We start from the raw sequence: 21,684 nt of genomic DNA, 5'->3' as shown, positions 1-21,684 counted from the left end.
GTGCCTGTGACTGTCTGCCTGTGTGTGGCTGTCTGCTTGTGTTTGTGTGTGGCTGTCTGACTGTGTAGGTCGCTGTCTGACTGTGTGTGGATGTCTGCCTGTGTGTTACTGCATGTAAGTGTGTGTGTGTAAGAATGTATGTGTGGCTGTATGTATGTGACTGTCCGTCTGTTCCTGTTTGTGTGACTGTCTGCCTGTAATTGTGTGTAAATGTGTTTATCTGCCTGTAACTGTGTATGTGTGTGACTGCCTGTACCTGTGTGTTTCTGCCTGATCCTGTGTATGTGACTATCTGCCTGTGACTGTGTGCATGTGGCTGTATTTGACAGTGTATATGTATAACTGTGTGCATCTGACTGTGGGACGCACACATAGGCCTAAATGTGTATTTTTAGATGAATTAAATACCCATCACATACAGCCAATAAACCCAGCAAAAATATCACCTATGACCAATACACGCATATCGCACACAGTTAATCCACCCATTAGAAACACACATAGCCAACACATTGCATACATATCACACACAGTCATCACACCTATCACATACACAGACAACACAAACATTACATCATATTATAGTGAGATGTATTACAGTGGAGCTCTGGTATATAAAATGCACATTCTCTGTATTTTATAGTTAGGGAGCTCGGTGATACACTAATAGACACATTACTTAGAGTTGTATTGTTGTGTAGTGTTTGAGCTTGTCACAGAGTTCCACATTACCGTGAGTTGTGATAAACACACACCACATAGTACTGTGAGGGCTTTTTGTAGTGATAAATGGAGAAACAGCGCATTACTACAAATTTTTATTCCAAAGAGATCAAGGTAAATAAGTATAATCCAGAGCTCACAAGAAAAACCACTCACAGTATTATGTGACATACTTAGTCTGCTCCTCTGTAATGTAGGGGAGGCAATCTGGCACTTCTGCACTTCTGTTGGCTGCAGACCACAAGTAGTTATCTTCCTAGCTTGGGCCAATCAGAACGCTGCCACAGATTACCAGAGGACACTGCAAGTCCCTGAACTTGCGAGACAGTTACGCATGGTCTGCACTCAGTGGAGGGGCAGACCAGATTCTGATCAGCATGCCCCTCTCCAAACTAGGTAACAACAGGAAAGGATGAATGAATATGTGTTTTTAAATCATTATTAATTTAATAAATCCCCTATACAATCATTACATTCCTATACACACACACTATAAATTGATGACGGGGAGAGGGGCGTGTGAAGATTTTTCGCACAGGGTGCCTAACAGCCTAGGGCCGGCCCTATATATACAAATATATAAAAAAAAAATTGAAATGCCCAGTTTTATTTGATATTGCATTTTGCTACTTCATGATATATAAATACAAAAAGAATACCGGCACTCTACGCTTTCCAAGGATTTCTTCTTTATTGATTGTTAATCCATGTCAACGTTTCAGCTCCTGATCAGAGCTTTCATCATGTGTGTCCTGATGAAAGCTCAGATCGGGAGCTGAAACAACCTGGATTAACAATCAATAAAGAAGAAATCCTTGGAAAGTCTAGAGTGCCGGTATTCTTTTTGTGTTTATACTATTTTTGTGTATCTATATACACACACACACACACACACACACAGGCAGACAGTCTAGAGAATTTAATTGGAAAGCCCTAGATTTAACCCTGTAACTTTCCAAAACACCATAAAACCTTTACATGGGGGTATTGTTATACGCGGGAGACTTTGCTGAACACAAATATGAGTGTTTAAAACAGTAAAACTTATCACAACGATGAAATCATTAGTAAAAGGCAGTTTTTGTGTAAAAAAATGCAAAAAACAAATATGAACGCTAACTTTGTCAAGCATTTGTGTCTAAGTGGCTACCACAAAAGACTGGACATACCCCATTTTAAATACCCTGGGTTGTCTACTTTTACAAATTGCATGCCATTATGGGGTTAATTTTCATTCCTGGGCTGCTATACGGTATCAAAGGCAACATATGCCCAGCAAACCAATCTGGCAAATTTCAATGTGCAAACATGGAAAAGGGGAAAGCCCTACATTTGACCCCTGTAAGTTAGCAAAAACCCATAAAACCTGTACACTGTTGTACTCAGGAGATATTGCTGTACCCATATTGGGGGTGTTCTTTGACAGTATAACAGGAACTGAGAATCCATGCCTAAAGTTCAATGTGAGAGAAAAATAACACAAAAAATTTGACAAAGCTGGTGGTAGGATTAGTGCATGAAAAATGTTAAAAAAAACACCATTTGAAATACCTTAGGGTGTCTAAAAATATATAGTTTGATGGGGGTAAATTACATTTGCCAGCTTCAAAAATGTCCCAAATAGGACATGGGTGCATGATGACCAGCTGTGAAAATTCCAAGTTGGCAAATTGGAATGCGCACCCTCCAAATAAGGTCTTCTAGCCCCCAGAGAGCCCGACACACCTATACATGGGTGGTATCACTGTACTCAGGAGATGTTGCTGAACACATACTGGGGGGTTTTCTTTTGACAGTAAACCTTAAAGTTCTCAGTACATGTATTCTTAAATTGCTATGTGTGTTTTTAAATATGGCATAGATTGGTGGAAAATGGTTGCATGAAAAGAGTCAAAATTACCCAAGTTTAATACCTTAGGCTGTCTTCTTTTAAAAAAATATATACATGTGAAGGGTTAATCAGGAATTCCAGACAGATATCAGTGTTACAATGTAACTTTCGTTAAGTTAAAAAAAAAAAAATGGTTTGGAAATAGCAAAGTGCTACTTGTACTTATTGCCCAATAACTTTCCAAAAAAAGCTAAGAACATGTTAACATTGTGTATTGCTAAGCTTAGGACAAAATTTAGAAACTATTTAGCATGGGTGTTTTTTGGCGGTTGTAGATGCGCAACAGATTTTGGGGGTCAAAGTTAGAAAAAGTGTGTTTTTAAATTTTTTTATAGTAAATTATATGATATGATGAAAATAATGGTATCTTTAGAAAGACCATTTAATGGTGAGAAACACAGTATATAATATGTGTGGGTACAGTAAATGATTACGAGGAAAATTACAGCTAAAGACAAACACTGCAGAAATGTAAAAACAGCCCTGGTCCTTAACGGTAAGGAAATTTAAAAACGGTCTGGTCACATCTATTAGATGCTATCATGGGCGTAGGAACCGGGGGGGATGGGGGGGACGCACCCCCCCAGCAAATCATGTAGGGGGGACAAGTTATGGTGAAATCCCCCCCAGCTCCGCCGCCCCCCCTCATGCTGCAGCCGCCCGAGCGCTCTGCAGAGAGCCTCAGGCGGCTGCAGCTTTGCCCGGGCTGGTGCGTCCATGAGGGTGCACCGCCCGGGCGCAGCATGAGGAAAGGGGCTGAAAGGAGGTCAGCGCTCAGCGCTCCCTCCTGTCACTCCCTCACTGTAGTGTGGCCGAGCCCTGTATGGTCCACGGGTACAGGGAGCATCTGTCTCCTGTACCCGGCCGGACTAACAGGAAGTGCACCTTTTAGTCCGGCCAGGTACAGGAAACAAAATCTCCCTGTACCCGCGGATCATACAGGGCTCGGCCACGCTACAACAGAGGTAGGGGAGGGGGGAGGAAGAGAATGACAAGGGAGGGAGGGGGAGAAAAAAGAGAGTGACAAGGGAGGGAGGGGGAGAAAAAAGAGAGTGACAACGGAGGGAGGGGGAGAAAAAAGAGAGTGACAAGGGATGGAGGGGGAGAAAAAAGAGAGTGACAAGGGAGGGAGGGAGGGAGGGGGAGAAAGAGAGTGACGAGGGAGGGGGAGAAAGAGAGTGACAAAGGAGGGAGGGGGAGACAGAGAATGACAAGGGAGGGAGGGAGGGGGAGAAAGAGAGTGACAAGGGAGGGAGGGGGAGAAAGAGTGACAAGGGAGGGAGGGGGAGAAAGAGTGACAAGGGAGGGAGGGGGAGAAAGAGTGACAAGGGAGGGAGGGGGAGAAAGAGAGTGACAAGGGAGGGAGGGGGAGAAAGAGAGTGACAAGGGAGGGAGGGGGAGAAAGAGTGACGAGGGAGGGAGGGGGAGAAAGAGTGACGAGGGAGGGAGGGGGAGAAAGAGTGACAAGGGAGGGAGGGAGGGGGAGAAAGAAAGTGACAAGGGAGGGAGGGAGGGGGAGAAAGAAAGTGACAAGGGAGGGAGGGAGGGGGAGAAAGAAAGTGACAAGGGAGGGAGGGAGGGGGAGAAAGAAAGTGACAAGGGAGGGAGGGAGGGGGAGAAAGAGAGTGACAAGGGAGGGAGGGAGGGGGAGAAAGAGTGACAAGGGAGGGAGGGAGGGGGAGAAAGAGTGACAAGGGAGGGAGGGGGAGAAAGAGTGACAAGGGAGGGAGGGGGAGAAAGAGAGTGACAAGGGAGGGAGGGGGAGAAAGAAAGTGACAAGGGAGGGACGGAGGGGGAGAAAGAGAGTGACAAGGGAGGGAAGGAGGGGGAGAAAGAAAGTGACAAGGGAGGGAGGGAGGGGGAGAAAGAAAGTGACAAGGGAGGGAGGGAGGGGGAGAAAGAGTGACAAGGGAGGGAGGGGGAGAAAGAGTGACAAGGGAGGGAGGGGGAGAAAGAGTGACAAGGGAGGGAGGGGGAGAAAGAGTGACAAGGGAGGGAGGGGGAGAAAGAGTGACAAGGGAGGGAGGGGGAGAGAGTGACGAGGGAGGGAGGGGGAGAAAGGGAGGGGGAGAAAGAAAGTGACAAGGGAGGGAGGGAGGGGGAGAAAGAGAGTGACAAGGGAGGGAGAGAGATTGACATCCATCACACACACACACACACACAATCACACAATCATGCAACCCTTACACACACAGAAACACACAATGCATTCCTTACACACACTCAATGCACCCCGTACACACACACACACATACACAATCATGCAACCCTTACACACAGAGAAACACACAATGCATTCCTTACACACACTCAATGCACCCTGTACACACACTCAATGCACCCCTTACAGACGCACACACTGCATCCCGTACATACACATAAACACACCTTGCAGCCCTTACACATACAAACACAGATTCACACAATGCATTCCTTACACACATATCAGGACATCCCCTACACACTCCACCCCCTGTGAACAAACTCATTGGTGGAACATGAAGGTGGACCCTGGGACCCAGACCTTAAGCTGTGTAAAGGGCCCCCAAAAAATGGAGCTGCTTCCCTTTCTCCCAGAACATTGATTTTTGTGACCACAGTTACAAACAGCCTCCAGAGAGCCTGTTCTACACCAGACCAGTGGAGCCAGACTGCAGCTAGAGCCCATCATCATCCTCATCTGGTTGTAAGTAGGCAATCTAGCATATTATTCGTGGCACTAAACTCTAATTTACCTCACATTAAAGAAACACTATAGTCCCCAGAACCACTGCAGCTTAATGTAGTGGTTCTGGTGTCTATAGCCTGTCCCTGCAGGCCTTTTAATGTAAACACGGCGGCACTCCAGCACTGGTGTTAGTTAACATGGCAGAAAAATAATTGGAAAGGGTTAGGGGGGCTACTAATAAGGATAGGGGGAGAGGGGTAGGTAGAAAAATAATTGGAAGGGTTTAGGGGGGCTACTAATATGGATGGGAGGAGGGGGGAGGTAGAAAATTATTGGAAGGGGTTAGGGGAGTACTAATATGAATGGAAGGGGTAGGGTGGGTTCTAATATGCATGGAAGGGGTTAGGGGATACTAATATGCATGGAAGTGGTTAGGGGGGTACTAATATGCATGGAAGGGGTAGGGGGGTTAATATGCGTGGAAGTGGTAGGTGGGGTTCTTTTGTGCATTGAAGGGGTAGGGGTGGTTCTAATATTCATGGGAAGGGTAGGGGTGGTTCTAATCAGGAGGATCCTGGCGCTGTATCCGGGTAAGTAAAAACCCTTCCCTGTAGTGACCCTTCAATGTTATTATTTAATCATTTATATAGCGACTGCAAATTCCGTAGCGCTGTACAATGGGATAAACAACTCCTTGTTTATGGAATAAGAATATACCCGGCGAGTAAAAATGCTATCTCCCCCAGATTTTTTTTGGTTCCTACGCCCATGGATGCTATGCCTGAGGACATCCAGCGTCAGTGAAATTTCCATTAGAAATCATTCAACCAATGCTTTCCTATGGGGAGGGCCAAATGCACTCACAGTAGTCACCGCGCATGTGCATTAGGTCCCCACTGTTGGATCACGTTGGAGATAAATAAAATATTTTTATCCCTTTATGTACTGGGGGGGGGGGGGGCATGAGCAAGGGGGGAGGGGGAACGAGAGGGCACTATAGTGTTAGGAACACAGATTGTATTTAGAAAATATATCTTAAAGGGATTCTATATGCAGTATAGACTCACTTTAAGATATATTTCTAAATTGTCAGGAAAAAAGAACCTTTGAGAATAAATAACTTAAACATTTTAAAACGTTATAGTTTTTCCACAATATATGTACATTTTTCTACAAGGCAATAAAAAATTAGAGAAAATAACAAGTCCACTTTATCTCATGTTGAGGAATGAGTATTTTTAAACAGTATAATTTTATTACTTTTGCATAATGTCATTCAAAAGAGTCTATTTAATTAGCACTTAATGCACTTCAGAGTGCTGACAGGCATAAAGAACACTGGACTTGTAGATTAAATGTCAATATGATATTATTAAAGGAAACGCATTTAATAATTTACTAAAAGCATTTTTATTTTAATGGTTATTCAACAAAGTTCAACCTTGGAGTTATTTCAAGCCCTTATATTGTTTCACAGACTTTCTGATTTCACAGTGTTTCTAACGGTGATTTACTATAAAACTTCTAAACAAATTCATTTCCTAGTATTGCTAATTGAAACTTCTTTTTTTAATATAAATCTATCTTTGATTCTCATAGGTTCCTATTGGGAGCAGCGGTGGTTTCTGAAAACATGTGTTGCTATGCTCTGATCATCGATATCAATAATTTTCACCCAACTGGATGAGCTAATCTTTTTCATTCCTATTGTTGACAGTTTTAGAAGCACTTAAACAATTATGGTTTTCCCATTTGTTATATAGGTAATTTGGACATTACGCTTCTGTATAAGCAATATTAATTTCGTCCATGTTTGGATGGCATTTATTGACGTGTCAGCTGATGTGCTCAGCCAATTGATTCTATCGAAATACAGGTGGAATTAATACTGCCATTTTGTAAGTTACACTTCCATTATAAAGCACACAGATCAAGGGGTCAGACCACAGGTGTCCAGATAACAGTTGTGAAACAGAATGTCGTATGGCTCCAGCATGCCTGCACCATAACCACTACAACACTTTGTTGTATTTGTTATTTCTGAATGGAATGTATTGTACATAGTTCTCAAAGTTCTCAAAGCAGGTAATTCAACATGGAAACTAAAGAAATATTCCTGACAGGAGCCAAGCTAGAATGACGTAGGTATGGGTGGTCGCTGCCTCTGAACTATGACTTCAATATACATCTTGTTTACCTGGACACATATCAATTCTTCACATGAAAAGTGCTGCCCTGCAGTATGTAGAATTCGTATGCTGTAAGATTCCTTAATGTTTAGTGATTTTTGAACAACGGAATCCCACACACTGTAGGCTAACACTTTTCCTCTGGTATCTGTTTTTATTTTTATAATTTTATGAGTGACACCACCACTGCTTCTGATAAAGGCAGAATAACACACATTATTTTCCATAGCTATATTATACTTATCTGTGACAGTACACACGCACGCATACACATTTGCATTTTACCTGAGACGTGATGGAATTGTGATGGAATCGTTTCCTGTGCTGTTCTCTCTGGAATCTGGTACAGAAACGTTGTCATGTGAAAAACGTTCTCTTTATGCTTAACTGATGCAACAAACCAAGAATCCATTGTATCGTCATTAATCTGGATACCAGGCCACAAGATCTGAATATTATCTGTGAAATATAACTGTATCTCGCAAACCAGGTTTTCCGTATCATCCATCAGAGGCTGCACTAATTTTGGGTCTGTAAAGAGACGTGTTACTTAATACAACACCAGAAAGCTTGTATCTATAAATGCTCACTGTATTGTACTGCAAAGCAAGGATATAGCCTTCCGATATTTGACAAAAATACTCAGCTTGTAAAACAGACACACTCTTTTTGTATGTACAGCTGGGTAGGTGGAGTACTGATTAAAGTAAGAATAACAATTTTACATTTTAAAAATAGTCATACTAACCATAACCATAATAGGCATAGCTAACTTGGAGAATTTTTGCAGCTTCGCTATGGGGCCTTAAATTTAAAATTCACTTTAAATTCTCGCTTTAGTGAGTAAGCCTGTTAGAGATACATTTAATGTACCTAGACAAACTTGACACACTTTAAATGAATGGGAAATATAGGAGTATGGTCCCATAATGCCACCTACTGGCAATATTTCAGTACCACAAATACGTTTTTATATCAAAGAAATTGCTTTAAATTAACCCCTTAAGGACAGATGACGGATATATTCCGTCATGATTCCCTTTTATTCCAGAAGTTGTGTCCTTAAGGGGTTAAGGATGCAGTGGGTATTATGATAACTTGCAGGTGTATATGCAAATAGCTGAACAGACAAGGACTACAAGTTTTGGATAAAAATAGAATAGCTAAATATTTGTTGGTGATTTGCTAGCATAATGTATGGAATAAAAAGCATTGTTTATATGTACAGATAAAAAAAATATACTATGTGTACGTGAAATGGATGCCTCCAACACCGCAATTGTACCTCTCTTAAACCTGCGCTCATGTCTTCTTTTTTACTATAACCTCCTAGGCCCTGTGCCCAGTAAACACATGAATACAAGACGTAAAATAATTGTAAATTATTACAATTTAAAACAGTAATTATTAAAATCTGTAATTTTAATAATAGTAACAAGACATCTGTAATTTGGCACTGTATTATTAAAATCAGTTTGTGACTTGTGTGTTTTGATTGACAACATTTGAATTTTTCTTTGGGACGTCTGATTTGCTGTTACCCTTTGATCTTGTCAGCACAAAATTATCGTATACGCGCACTCCTTCCAGGAATTTAGTTATATGTTAAGTGGCTAGATTTGCCAGTAATTGAAACCACAAGGCTTACGTCTAAACAACATATAATATAATTATAAAAAATAAAATAAAAAAAATAATAATTATTAAAAAGAGATTTGGCAAAATGAATGCCAACATAGCTGATTTGGAAAATGATCAGTCTTCAAATTAATAGTAGATAATTATTCACTACGATTTGCTGTTTCGGGAACAAACTTCAGCATTTTATTTAAATTATCCAAGAGTAAGTCCCATAAATGACTTACAGTGCATCCAACTAACTATTACTAGTAAATTGAGTCCAGTCTATTTTATATTAAAACACTATAACACTATAAAACACTAGAATGTCTATAAGGATTAGTTTAAACATATTGAAAAAGATACTTATTGTTGAGCAGATAAAAGCGCCTTCTCACCTTTGAGAATGAATCTTACACTTTCTGAATCGTAATTCGCCTCATCATCTGATCCTGTTCTCAGCACTAACCAAGCTTTCGTGTTGGATCCTTTATCTGTGTCCCCAGTCAGAATGTGATCATTATATAAGGGTCTCACAATCAAACAGAAGATTTTACTTGGAGCTGTGTCTTCCTTGGACTGGATTACTGTCACAATAAACAAATACATACACAAATAAAGAAAGGAAACGTAAGACAGCTGACATTCTTAATAACTATTTAATTTGGGGGAAAAAACGTTACATGTTTTGTTTTTCAAAAAGCTGTAAATTTGTGTGAATGCTTGAAACTTTTTGTCTAGGGAAGTCATCATAACCTGTAATCGCTTTAGTTTTGAAATTCAAACTTCTGTAGTGCAAGTATAGGTCGTATCATATCAATGTTGTAATAAAAATTATACTTATTATACCCCTGTGGATGTGACAACTTGTGACTATAAGGTATCTCAAGTAGATAAGATTCAAACCATGTAAATTGATGAACCGCTCCTCAGGGCCTCATAGGTGAGATAAAGAGCCAGTAGTGATTATACTTGAAAAGTGAGTTTAAAAGTGCACTTTAAGCAGTCTAACCACTACAGCCTGCTGTGATGGCTATGGAGTCAAGAGTCCCCTGGCACCATCCCATGTTAAAGGGACACTATAGCCACTAAAACAATTAATTAAGCAGTTTTGTCATATAGATCATGCCCCTGCAGTTTCACTTCTCAATTCTCAGCCGTTTAGGAGTTAAATCACTTTTGTTTCTGTCCTGACTGTGACTCACAAACCCTACATGAAAACATAATTTCATTTTCAATCAGATGTTAACTTGCTTCGTAAGTTTTATTTTCTGCTCTCCAAATCACACAAAGGAGGGTTCTAGAATGAAGCCCATGGAACAACGCAGTAGGAGGAGTGGGCCTTGACAGAGCCAGGAAGTGGGCAGGTGCTAGTGTTTGGGGGTTGGCTTATTTTAATGGAGCTTGGGGGCGGAGATAGGGAGTATAAAGAGCAGCCATTTTAGAATAGGGGCCATTTTAACCAGAGCCTTTCTTACCTGTAAATTGTCTCAGGTCGGCGAGGTTCTTTTCTTTGTCGTTTCTGCAGGATTATGGCTTCGCTAGATGAGATCCTGGATGGTGTTCGGGCAGCGGTGAAGGACAGAGGACTGGATTGGCTTCATCAGCAGTTGGGGACTGCCGGGCCTGCTCCTGCGGTACCGGCCCGTCGACCGGCAAGGAGGACGAGACCACCTCAGCGTTTGGGCCTGCAGCGCGGCGGAGGAGGAGCCCTTCAGCGGGAAGTGGGGTGACCGACGGTCCGGGTGAGCCCCGGTCAACAGAGCCAGGCAGGCGCACGGCTCGCTCCGGTGGGCGCGGCAGCGGCCTGGCGAGGACGGCCGCACAGCGCATGGTGGCGGATGGATCTAAGCCACGCGGTTCCGCGGCTGGCAGGAGGAACGGTTCGGGCGGATCTCGGAAGACGGCCGGGACGGAGGCCAGGCCGGCTGGGAGTCATGTGAGCGGCGGCACGAAGCGGACACGTCCCGGTGAGTCAGCCACTAGTGCGAATGCTGGAGGGCAGGGGTGTGATGGTGATGGCGGATGTATGACGGCCCCTCAAGCTGTGGGGGGAGGCCAGGACAGCAGTGTGAGGGCAGGGACGTCTCAGGCTGAGGCAGGTCAGGGAGACAGATGCAGGGACAAGGGGACCTCACAAGAAGCGAGTGGGTCTGGGCACACGGCAGGCTGCCAGGATAGCGAAGATGAATCTGACACGGGGCAGACGGCCGAGGAGAGGCCAGGCTCGGCACTGACAGTTGAGGGACAGGGTGCTCAAACTGTTAAGCTGGTTAGGGATGTCAGCGGTAGGCGGGAGGGCCCATCTGGCCGCTCCCAGGGTCAGCTTCATGACAGGGAGGCCGCAGGGAGTGAGTGGAGAGCAGAACGACGCTTCTCTGGCGTCAGGCGCAGCGTTTCGAAGAGCAGAGCAAGGAGTTCAGGGAGCAGGGAAAGATCACCTGCGCGGAGCGGGTGCAGCTTAGCAGGCTCATGTTGCAGGAGGCGTGATTCCAGGGATAGCAGGAGGAGGAGTCAGCGGAGAAGATCGGGTTCGCCGGGAGAGAGGCTCAGTGATCGGTGGAGGGGATCATCTCGTGAGGGCAGTCGCCCTGCGAGACGCAGCGTTGCTGAGGAGGATTGGGAGGAACGTAGGGAGGATAGGCGGGTGAGGAAGGTTCAGGACAGACTACACAGATGTCCTTCTCCCTACAGGTCTCAGAGCAATACCCCTACGGTCTCGAGGCGAGTCCAGGCGGATGGGAGTCGGCGACAACGGGATTCTCCGGTGCCTGAAAAGGTGGACGGAAGGACGGCGCCTCTGCAGCCAGCTACGGCCAGAGGTTCGAGTGGTGAGTTCTTACACACACGACACCCAGGACAGTTGTTAAATGATTTAAGAACAATTTTAGATTCTTGGTCTGGGACAGAGGGGTCGCCTGCGCAGTTCGGGAAGGTGTGGGCACGAGAGAGCAGTCGGGACATAGCTACAGGGCTCGGGGTTACACAGCTGTCGCACGGCGGAGGTGAGACGGGAGCGGGGGCTGATTTGTCTGGGTTGGAAGGAGGGGGCGAAGAGCGGGAGGTAGGTGACGTCCCGGATGCGGCGCGGCAGAATGTGCACGTGTCCTTCGCGGGCCCCCTCGGATGTCATCTAAAGGTGGAAGTGAAGGAGAAGATATGGAAAGGTGAGTTTGTGGAGATATTTTCCCTCCTTCCCCTAGAGGAGTTCTTAGACTTGAAGGAGGAGGATAAGAAGGATGCTAAAAAGGAGGAAGAGGAGAAAAGGCAGAGGTATCGCAAGATACCTAAGACCTTTGGGAATTGGTTGAGGGCCTTCTGCATTCTAGCTAGTGTAATCGGGGAGAAGGCTCCGGGGCGTTGCTCAGAACTATTTTGTTATTTGGATGGGATAGGTGATGCGTACCGAACCTACGGGGGTTTGGCTTGGTGGAGGTACGACGAACAATTTCGTCAGCGGCTGGCAGCGAATGCGAACATGCGGTGGGACCAAATGGACCTGCCGTTATGGATGCGCCTTATGATGGCCCAGAAGGCGGCGCCCTTTCCTGGGGCAGCCGGCTCGGCCTCAGGGGCCGGGTCGGCTGGGCAAAAGAAAGGTTTCTGTTGGATGTTCAACGAAGGACATTGCAAATGGGGAAATAATTGCAGGTTCCGGCACGAATGCTCAGGCTGCGGGGGGTCCCACGGTGTCAACCGTTGTTTCAAAAAGGGTAAGTCTCCGGTGAAAATAGACGTGATGTTGCCTTGGCTAAGGCGATACGTTAACAGGGAAGATGCTATTTTCTTGTGGCGGGGTTTTCGGGAAGGGTTCTTTATTCCCTACGTAGTTAGGGGACCTGGTACGTTATGTGGGAATCTTAAGTCAGTGCGGGAACACCCAGAGGTAGTGAGGGACAAGCTGAGTAAGGAAGTGCAACTGGGGAGGATGGCAGGGCCGTTCTCGGCACCGCCATTGCCCGATTTGCGAATATCCCCGTTGGGCGTGGTCCCCAAGAAGGAGGCAGGCAAATTCAGGTTGATTCACCATTTATCGTACCCGAAAGGGGCTTCGGTGAATGATGACATCGACACGGCTCTTAGCTCCGTCTCTTATACGTCATTTGACAAGGCAGTCGAGTTGGTTCGGAGGCTGGGGCATGGTGCACTGATGGCAAAGGTAGATGTGGAAGCAGCATTTCGACTGCTCCCGATACACCCAGACTGCCATCATCTGCTCAGTTGCTGTTTTGAAGGGGAATATTTTGTTGATCTGTGCCTGCCTATGGGGTGTTCGATCTCGTGCGCTTATTTCGAGAAGTTTAGTACCTTCTTGGAGTGGGTTGTGCGGACGGAATCGGCAGAGGGTGCGGTGGTGCATTACCTCGATGATTTTCTTTGCGTGGGCCCGCGGGATTCGGACCGCTGTAAACAGATATTGGACGTGTTTCAGTGGGTGGCGCATAAAGTAGGGGTTCCCCTGGCGGAGGACAAGACGGTGGGGCCTACGACGTGCCTTAGTTTTTTGGGCTTAGAAATTGACTCCTGTAAATGGGAATGCAGGTTACCGGGGGACAAATTATCACGGCTGCGGGAGCTGGTGGCCACGGTAGGGAGGGCCAAGAAAGTGACACTGCGAGGGCTTCAATCGCTGGTGGGGAGCCTTAATTTCGCGTGCCGGGTCATACCCATGGGGAGGGTTTTCTGTAGGCGCCTCGCGCAAGCTACGAGTAAGGTGCGTCTGCCGTCGCATTACATTAGGGTTTCGGCGGATATGAAGGCGGATTTAATGGTGTGGGACCGGTTCTTGCAGGATTTTAATGGAACGGTGATTTTTCGAGAGCCGGCGGCATCAGTGGAGGTTGTTGGTCTATACACCGACGCTTCTGGTAGCGTAGGCTTTGGGGCTTACCTGGGGGGTCACTGGTGCGCTGAGCCATGGCCGGAGGCCTGGAGGCAAAGCTCGCTGATTAAAAATCTAGCGTTTCTGGAGCTATTCCCGGTGGTGGTAGCGGTGAGTTTGTGGGGGGGGGTGTTGTCCAACAAGCATATTATATTTCACTCGGATAACATGGCGGTAGTACAGGCGATCAATAGTTTGTCGGCGTCGTCCCCCCCTGTTTTGTGTTTGCTGCGGCGTTTTGTCCTTCTTTGTATGTCTTTTAATTTGGTGTTTAGGGCTAGGCACATCCCTGGTATGTTGAATGTGGTAGCTGATGCGCTTTCTCGTTTTCAGTGGGAACGATTTCGGGAAGCGGCGCCGGAAGCTTTGGCACAGGGGCAGGCTTGCCCTGGCGAGATGTGGCAGCTCGGGACCGCATGCTTGGGGAGTGTATAAAGAATTCTCTTGCGCCGAGCACTTGGTCAGGCTATGTCAAGGTTTGGAAAGAATGGGACGAGGCGGTACAGCAGGTAGGGGGTGACAGTTCGCAAGGGCAGAGGGTGGATGTGCTGTTGTGGGTACTGTGTCGCTTGTTTGCTAAACAAGCGTCGCCGGCCGTGATAGATAGGTGCATGTCCGCCATGGCGTTTTTGTTCAAGTTCAACGGGTGGGAGGACATTACGAAGAATTTTCTAATACGCCAGGCTTTGAAGGGCTTTAAGAAAGGTAAGAAGCTCGCGGACCCGAGGCGACCGGTGTCGTTTTCGGTTTTGCAAAACCTGTTAAGTGTGTTGATTGATCTGTGTAATTCCCCTTTCGAAGTGACACTATTTTCCGGGGCGTTTGTCTGGGCGTTTTTTGGGGCTTTTCGCATTAGTGAGCTGGTGAGTGCCAACAAGTTGGGGAACGGCGGTTTGATGTTCAAGGACGTGGTCGTGGGTAATGATCAGGTGCAGATATGGCTGCGCCGGTCTAAAACGGACGTGTACGGCAAGGGACGTGCGGTGGTACTGTATGAGTTGCCAGGATCAGAGGCTTGCCCGGTGGCTTGTGGCAAAAGGTACTGTGAGGTGCGGCCAGAAGGTAAGAGTTGTTTCTTTTTACACGCCGATGGTTCAGCGTTGTCGAGATTTCAGTTTCTGCGGATTTTTCGAATGGGTCTGCAGAGAATGGGCTTAGAACCGAGTCAATTTGGGACGCACTCCTTTCGCATTGGGGCAGCGACGGAAGCTGCGCGTTTAGGTCTGGGGGACGAGAAGATCAAGCAAATAGGGAGGTGGGAGTCCGTGCGATTCCGCTCATATGTAAGGCCTGATAAGTTACACCAACTTATCAGGCCTTACATATGAGCGGAATCGCACGGACTCCCACCTCCCTATTTGCTTGATCTTCTCGTCCCCCAGACCTAAATTGCTAGGGTGCAAGTATCTGGGGAAGGGGACGTTGCCTTTTTTCTGCCACTAATTTTGTCTCTTTTCAGGTTTGAAAGTTTTGTTGCTGGGCCACTCGTATGTGTACTGGGCGGAGAAGAGAGCCGCAGTTCGCAGAAGCGGATCACAGCTGGGCTTTCCTTTGGAACGAGTGACTCTATGTTGGTTTGGTTTCAGGAGCGCAAGTTGGCAGAGTTTGTGTAATTTCTTGTTTCAGAAAGTGGTTGGTGGGTCGGTCCCGGATGTGGTATTGATTCATGGAGGAGGGAACGACTTAGGTGGGATTCCGCAAAGGGAATTGGTGAGAAGGATGAAAAGGGATGTAGATCGGCTGAGGGAGCTGGTTCCTGGCGTGGTGGTGGTGTGGTCTGAAATGGTTCCGCGATTTGCGTGGCGGCACGCCAGGGACCCGGCTGCAATAGCTCGATCGAAGGGTAAGGTTAATAAGATTATGTCAGTTTTTATTAGACGTTCTGGGGGCATAGTGGTGCGTCACAGAGAGTTGGAGGGCATGTTACCTGGGTATTTCAGGAGGGACGGTGTACACCTGTCAGACGTGGGGAACGATTTGTTGAACCTTGGGTTCCATGAAGGTATTGAGCAGGCCCTGTTTAGGTGTGGTGGGGGTCGCACATGCGCTTAAGGAGGTCAAGCCATGTGCTGTGGCGGAACAGGGCATAGTAGAAATTGGAATTTGGCGTAGAGTTTGGACTGGACAGGCCGAGGTGTAGGCCTGATGGAATTAAGGACTGGTTGGTTCTAGCTCTTCGGTGGCGACGAACCTGTGGGTGTAGGGGTGTCTGAGGTACACCCCTACAGTTAACAATATGATGTGGGGCCTCTTTGGTAGGCCGTGTTTCAAGTGAATTGTTATTTGTTATATATTGTTCAATTGGTAGGGTCATTGTCAGGGGTACTGTGTGGGGGGTATAGTATTTTAATGTATAGTTGGACAATGACCCTAAATTATGTTAATTATGTTAATTTATGATAATTTAATTAATAATTTAATTAATAAAAGCTGTGGACTTTATACTCCAACAGAATTAACTGTGTCCGTGTCTTATTTAGTTTAAGGTTATAGTGCATGACGAATATCGTCTGTACAAAGGTTTATATAAAAGTTTTAGCACATGCCGAATAACGTCTGTGCAAATGTCATGAAGCCCATGGAACAACGCAGTAGGAGGAGTGGGCCTTGACAGAGCCAGGAAGTGGGCAGGTGCTAGTGTTTGGGGGTTGGCTTATTTTAATGGAGCTTGGGGGCGGAGATAGGGAGTATAAAGAGCAGCCATTTTAGAATAGGGGCCATTTTAACCAGAGCCTTTCTTACCTGTAAATTGTCCCACCCACCCTCCCTTGGTTTAGCAGTTCCGTTTCAGTCACAGCGGCGGAACAGGGCATAGTAGAAATTGGAATTTGGCGTAGAGTTTGGACTGGACAGGCCGAGGTGTAGGCCTGATGGAATTAAGGACTGGTTGGTTCTAGCTCTTCGGTGGCGACGAACCTGTGGGTGTAGGGGTGTCTGAGGTACACCCCTACAGTTAACAATATGATGTGGGGCCTCTTTGGTAGGCCGTGTTTCAAGTGAATTGTTATTTGTTATATATTGTTCAATTGGTAGGGTCATTGTCAGGGGTACTGTGTGGGGGGTATAGTATTTTAATGTATAGTTGGACAATGACCCTAAATTATGTTAATTATGTTAATTTATGATAATTTAATTAATAATTTAATTAATAAAAGCTGTGGACTTTATACTCCAACAGAATTAACTGTGTCCGTGTCTTATTTAGTTTAAGGTTATAGTGCATGACGAATATCGTCTGTACAAAGGTTTATATAAAAGTTTTAGCACATGCCGAATAACGTCTGTGCAAATGTCACGCTATTTACAGAGTAGAAGATAAGAAATTTGTAATTACATATACTGTAATTTACATATGTGTAGGTTAAATCAGTTTTATTTCTGTTTATGCAACCCTAGTCATACCTCCCTTGGTTCTAACTCACACAGCCTGCATGAATAAACAAGTTTAAATTTTCAATTGTATGTTAACTTACTTTAGAAGTTTTATCTCCTGTTATGTAAATTGAACTTTAGTCGCACGCAGGAGGCTTCTGCAAAGTCTAGTAATCTATTAACAGAGCAGGAGATATTAAATAATAAATTAAATGGACTGTGCACCAGTACAACTACATGTATTCCTGACCCTATAGTGTTAACACGACCATCTAGCCCCCTGAGCCCCACATGCCTCCATAAATATAGTAAAAATCTTACTGTATTCAAGCCAGAAGCTGTAAATCTGCATGCTGTTAGACTCAGGAAAAACAAGCAGTCTGCTGACATGTGATAGCCTGATCCAATCACAGTGCTTCCCCATAGGATTGGCTGAGACTGACAAGGAGGCAGATCAGGGGCAGAGCCAGCATGATTCAAACACAGCCCTGGCCAATCAGAATCTCCTCATAGAGATGAATTGAATCAATTCATTTCTATGAGGAAAGTTCAGTGTCTGCATGCAGTGGGAAGAGATACTGAATCACAGGATGCTCGTGCACAGCAGATCTGAGTGGATGGAGGCATATTATGCCTCCATCAACTCAGAAGTCACTTTGGTTCACTCTGAGTGACTGCAACTGGAGGTGTTCCTAGCTTTCAATGTAAACACTGTTTTTTCACAGAAAATACAGTGTTTACATGAGAAAGGCTGCAGGGAGCTATAGTTCTCACCTGAACAACCTCATTAAGCTTAAGTTGTTCAGGTGACTATAGTGTCCCTTTAACATTAGATCTCACTTTATAGGAAGTATTTAGGAAAGCTGTGTAAGTCACATCCAGGGAGGTGTGGCTAGGGCAACATAAACAAAGTGATGTCATTCCTAAATGGCAGAGAACATAGCAGTGAGACTGCAGGAGCTTGATCTATAAACCAAAGCTGCTTTATAAGTTACATTGTTTTGGTAACTATAGTGTCCCATTAGGTATGTCGCTTACCTGAGTCCTTAATATCACGCAATTGGAATTTATCATTCTGCTATCAATTGTGTTCAACTTTTCACCCCATTCATTTGCTAATAGTGACTTTTGTCCTATGTTGCAGTAGGATTTCACTTTGATGACAATTTTCTATAATAATACATTCTACAGATATAGATTTTAACCGAATGAAAGAAATATATATCCGTATTCCATGTCCACAATTTCCTATTCATCTGAAACTTTATTTCATCTCTCTATTCCCATCTAAATCTATATCTACCGGTTTCATTTTGTAATTTTGCTGGATTAGCAAGACCAAGCTATCTCTTGATGCATCAGAAAAAAGAGCATTGTGGAGTTCTCTCAAAGCCAGATATCACCAGGATACCAGACAAATGATCATTGCCTTCCTATCAATTCAAGGCAGCAGGGGGTGTCCATTTAAACCGGTAACACATATGACATACAGGAACAGTATGGGAGGGGTGTCTGAGAGGAGTAAGTAGATGGGAGATGAGGAGTTAAAGGGAGAACTTTTAGGCTTTTCTAAATAAGTGTATTTTTAGGAACTTTTTAAAGGATTGCAGAAATGGGGAGATTCTGATTTCCAGCAGGAGGGCATTTCATATGAAGGAGGCAACCCTAGAAAAGTCCTCCAGGTGAGAGTCTGGGATGCAGGTGCGAGAACAGGACACTAACAGGTTGTTGGCAGACTGAAGAGGCTGGGATGGAGAATATCTGCTAACGAGGCATAAGAGGTAAGCATGGAGTGGTTATGGAGAACTTTGTAACTAAGAACTTTGAATGATTCCTAAATGGAACAAGAATCCAGTATAGAGACTGACAGAGGAGTGCGGTGTGAGAGCTGAAGAACGTAAGGTAGCTGAGTCTGGCAGAGGTGTTCATTATAGTCTGTAGTGGGGCAATCTGGGCATTTTTTAGATAACAAGCAGAAGGTTACAGTAATTAAAAAGGGAAACAATGAAAGTATGGACAAATGTCTTAGTGGCATCCTGAGTGAGAAAGGGGTGAATGCGAGAAACTTTTTTAAGTTGAAGGCAACAAGATTCGAAAAAAGAGACTCTCTGAGTCTCTACCCTTCTCAAATAATTCACACTGAAACTAATTATAAAGTGCATGTTCAGGAGATTTTTGAGAGTGACAGGTTCCTCAAATATTGTGCATGAACACACAGTCAGTGGCAGAACTAACGCGGTCGCAGGGGTCGCAGCTTTGACTGGTCCATCACTTCAGGGGGCCCAGCCGAGCCTGCAGACCCCTTCGACTGCGGGTCCCGCCAGCTGAGTAATGCGGCCCCAGGCCCATGTGGTGTTACTGCCGGGGCCGCATTGAAGGGGCCAATTGGGTGGCCAATGCTGTTAGGGCCACCCGATGCTATGTAATTCCAGGGGGTCCGGTCAGTGATTTAACAGTGATGTCAGAGGCTGGGAGGAAGTGAATGCCCCTGTCACTTCCTCCCAGCAACCACTGGGAGCCGCGCGGGAGGAAGGAGAGGGAGTCAGAGTGGGAACTCTGACTCCCATCAGTCTGCGCCACCACTGGACCCCAGGGAAAGGTGTATGTCTGTCTGAGTGTCTGTATGTGTGTGTGTCTATATCTGTCTGTGTGTCTGTATGTATGTGAGTGTGTGTCTGTCTGTCTGTGTGTGTGTCTGTATGTGTGTGTATGTCAGTCTGTGTGTCTGTATGTATGTCTGTGTGTCAGTCTGTGTGTCTGTATGTGTGTGTATGTCTGTATGTCTGTGTGTCTGTCTGTATGTCTGTCTGTGTGTATGTATGTGTGTGTCTGTCTGTGTGTCTGTATGTATGTGTCTCTGTGTGTGTGTGTTTGTATGTCTGTGTGTGTGTGTGTGTGTTTGTATGTATGTATGTGTGTATGTATGTGTGTGTGCCTGTATGTGTGTGTCTACATGTGTATATATTTGCATGTGTAGGGGGAGGGCGTAACGTATGGGGGAGGGGACAATAGACAGGGGGGGGGGGGTGCAATTTTTGCACCAGGGCCCCATGGTTTCTAGTTATGCTTCTGCATACAGTGCATGGTGAAATTCAAAACATTTGTTTAAATGATGTTCATTACAAATATTACTCTTTCACTGTTGGCAAGAGTTAGAGACATGGTTTCCAGTAAATAACCTTGCATAATGCAGAGTATTTGAAGGCATAATCACTGAGCTTGTGTGGGTTCAAATGTCATTGATGTTCACACAACAATAAATCATAGCTCAGGCCAGTATATAAAACATTAGAATGTGAGCTCTGCTTGAACGGCGTGTTAGAATTTTCAGATTTGTCCCTAATTGTAGAAAACCCAATGCTTGTACAATGCCATTTTAAATAATTCTCTTTCATTTTCCTTCAAAGCCAAACTTAAATGTAAATAAGTGTAAATACAAATGGGGTTGTATAGTAAGCACAAACCAAACCAGGAAGAGCCTACATACTTACTGAGAATGTATAGAATTGCTCCTTAGCCATTCATACACAAACCAGACTTTCAATTTGTACGATAAAATGTAACAGCTTAACATTCCACTTGAACAATGAATGGGTTATTTGCATTTTTAAACTGGACAACACAGCATAGTTTGCCTTAATACGGCAATGGAGTCACTGTGATCTATGTATCAATGCAGATTGACTTGACACAGTGACATAATCAGCAAGCTGGTAAATGTGTGAAGGGAAGAATAGGGTGTAATTCAAAGCACATTGCAAGCACTTACCATTAACCAACATAAAAAGAACAAGTATGAAACGAGTGGACTCCATGAGACGCCTTATATGTAGTTTAGTTGCTGTCTCTCTGTTAATGCTGACACTTTCACTTTCATTTCTAATACAAGCATGACTTTGGAGGAAGGGCTGTATCATAATTCACAGATAAATCAACTCCTTCCTTTCACAAGCATTACAGAAAGGCGTTTGTTTTATATCTTGACACAATGGAAGAAGTATTGAATTACGTAATCTGAAACTCCAATAATAAGCTTATTTTCTAAATGAGAAGTCAAATGTGAGATAAATTGAGATTTATTTTTAAAAGGACACAATATGAGGGAAGTGAAGCTCATCTTTAATGCAATAAAGATGCATTCACAAACATATGGAAAAATAATCGTTTTTTAAAATAATAACAGGACAAAAAATATCGGTAAAGTTTCTAAAATTGCAGCACTTGTACAGGCAAATGTGGCAAAAAGCAAAGACCAACCACCAAAGGAAGCCTCTAATTCTGGTCTATAGTTTTAATTTTTTAATCATGCATGTCCAGCAGGAGTGTTATATATTGTTTA

General features: G+C 44.7%; 1 protein-coding gene across 2 annotated transcripts in view; it reads right to left on the bottom strand.

Annotated features, from left to right (window-relative positions):
• Nucleotides 1-21,191, bottom strand: part of LOC134587522 (tapasin-related protein-like) — a 48,463-nt gene extending 27,272 nt beyond the window's left edge. The window contains exons 1-3 of one of the 2 annotated variants that reach the window (XM_063443950.1): nucleotides 21,115-21,191; nucleotides 9,490-9,678; nucleotides 7,757-8,002 (exon numbers count right to left, since the gene is read on the bottom strand). In XM_063443950.1, the coding sequence (XP_063300020.1) occupies nucleotides 7,757-8,002; nucleotides 9,490-9,678; nucleotides 21,115-21,160 (481 nt within the window). In that variant the 5' untranslated portion in view covers nucleotides 21,161-21,191. The remainder of the gene's footprint in view (nucleotides 1-7,756; nucleotides 8,003-9,489; nucleotides 9,679-21,114) is intronic. The other variant, XM_063443961.1, reaches the window with a different exon arrangement.
• Between the last annotated feature and the right edge of the window lie 493 nt (nucleotides 21,192-21,684).

Source organism: Pelobates fuscus, chromosome 1, assembly GCF_036172605.1.
Source record: "Pelobates fuscus isolate aPelFus1 chromosome 1, aPelFus1.pri, whole genome shotgun sequence".
In the NCBI taxonomy this organism is placed as follows: domain Eukaryota; kingdom Metazoa; phylum Chordata; class Amphibia; order Anura; family Pelobatidae; genus Pelobates; species Pelobates fuscus.
The sequence above is the reverse complement of the archived record's forward strand: the minus strand, read 5'-3'. Positions and strand labels throughout refer to the sequence as shown.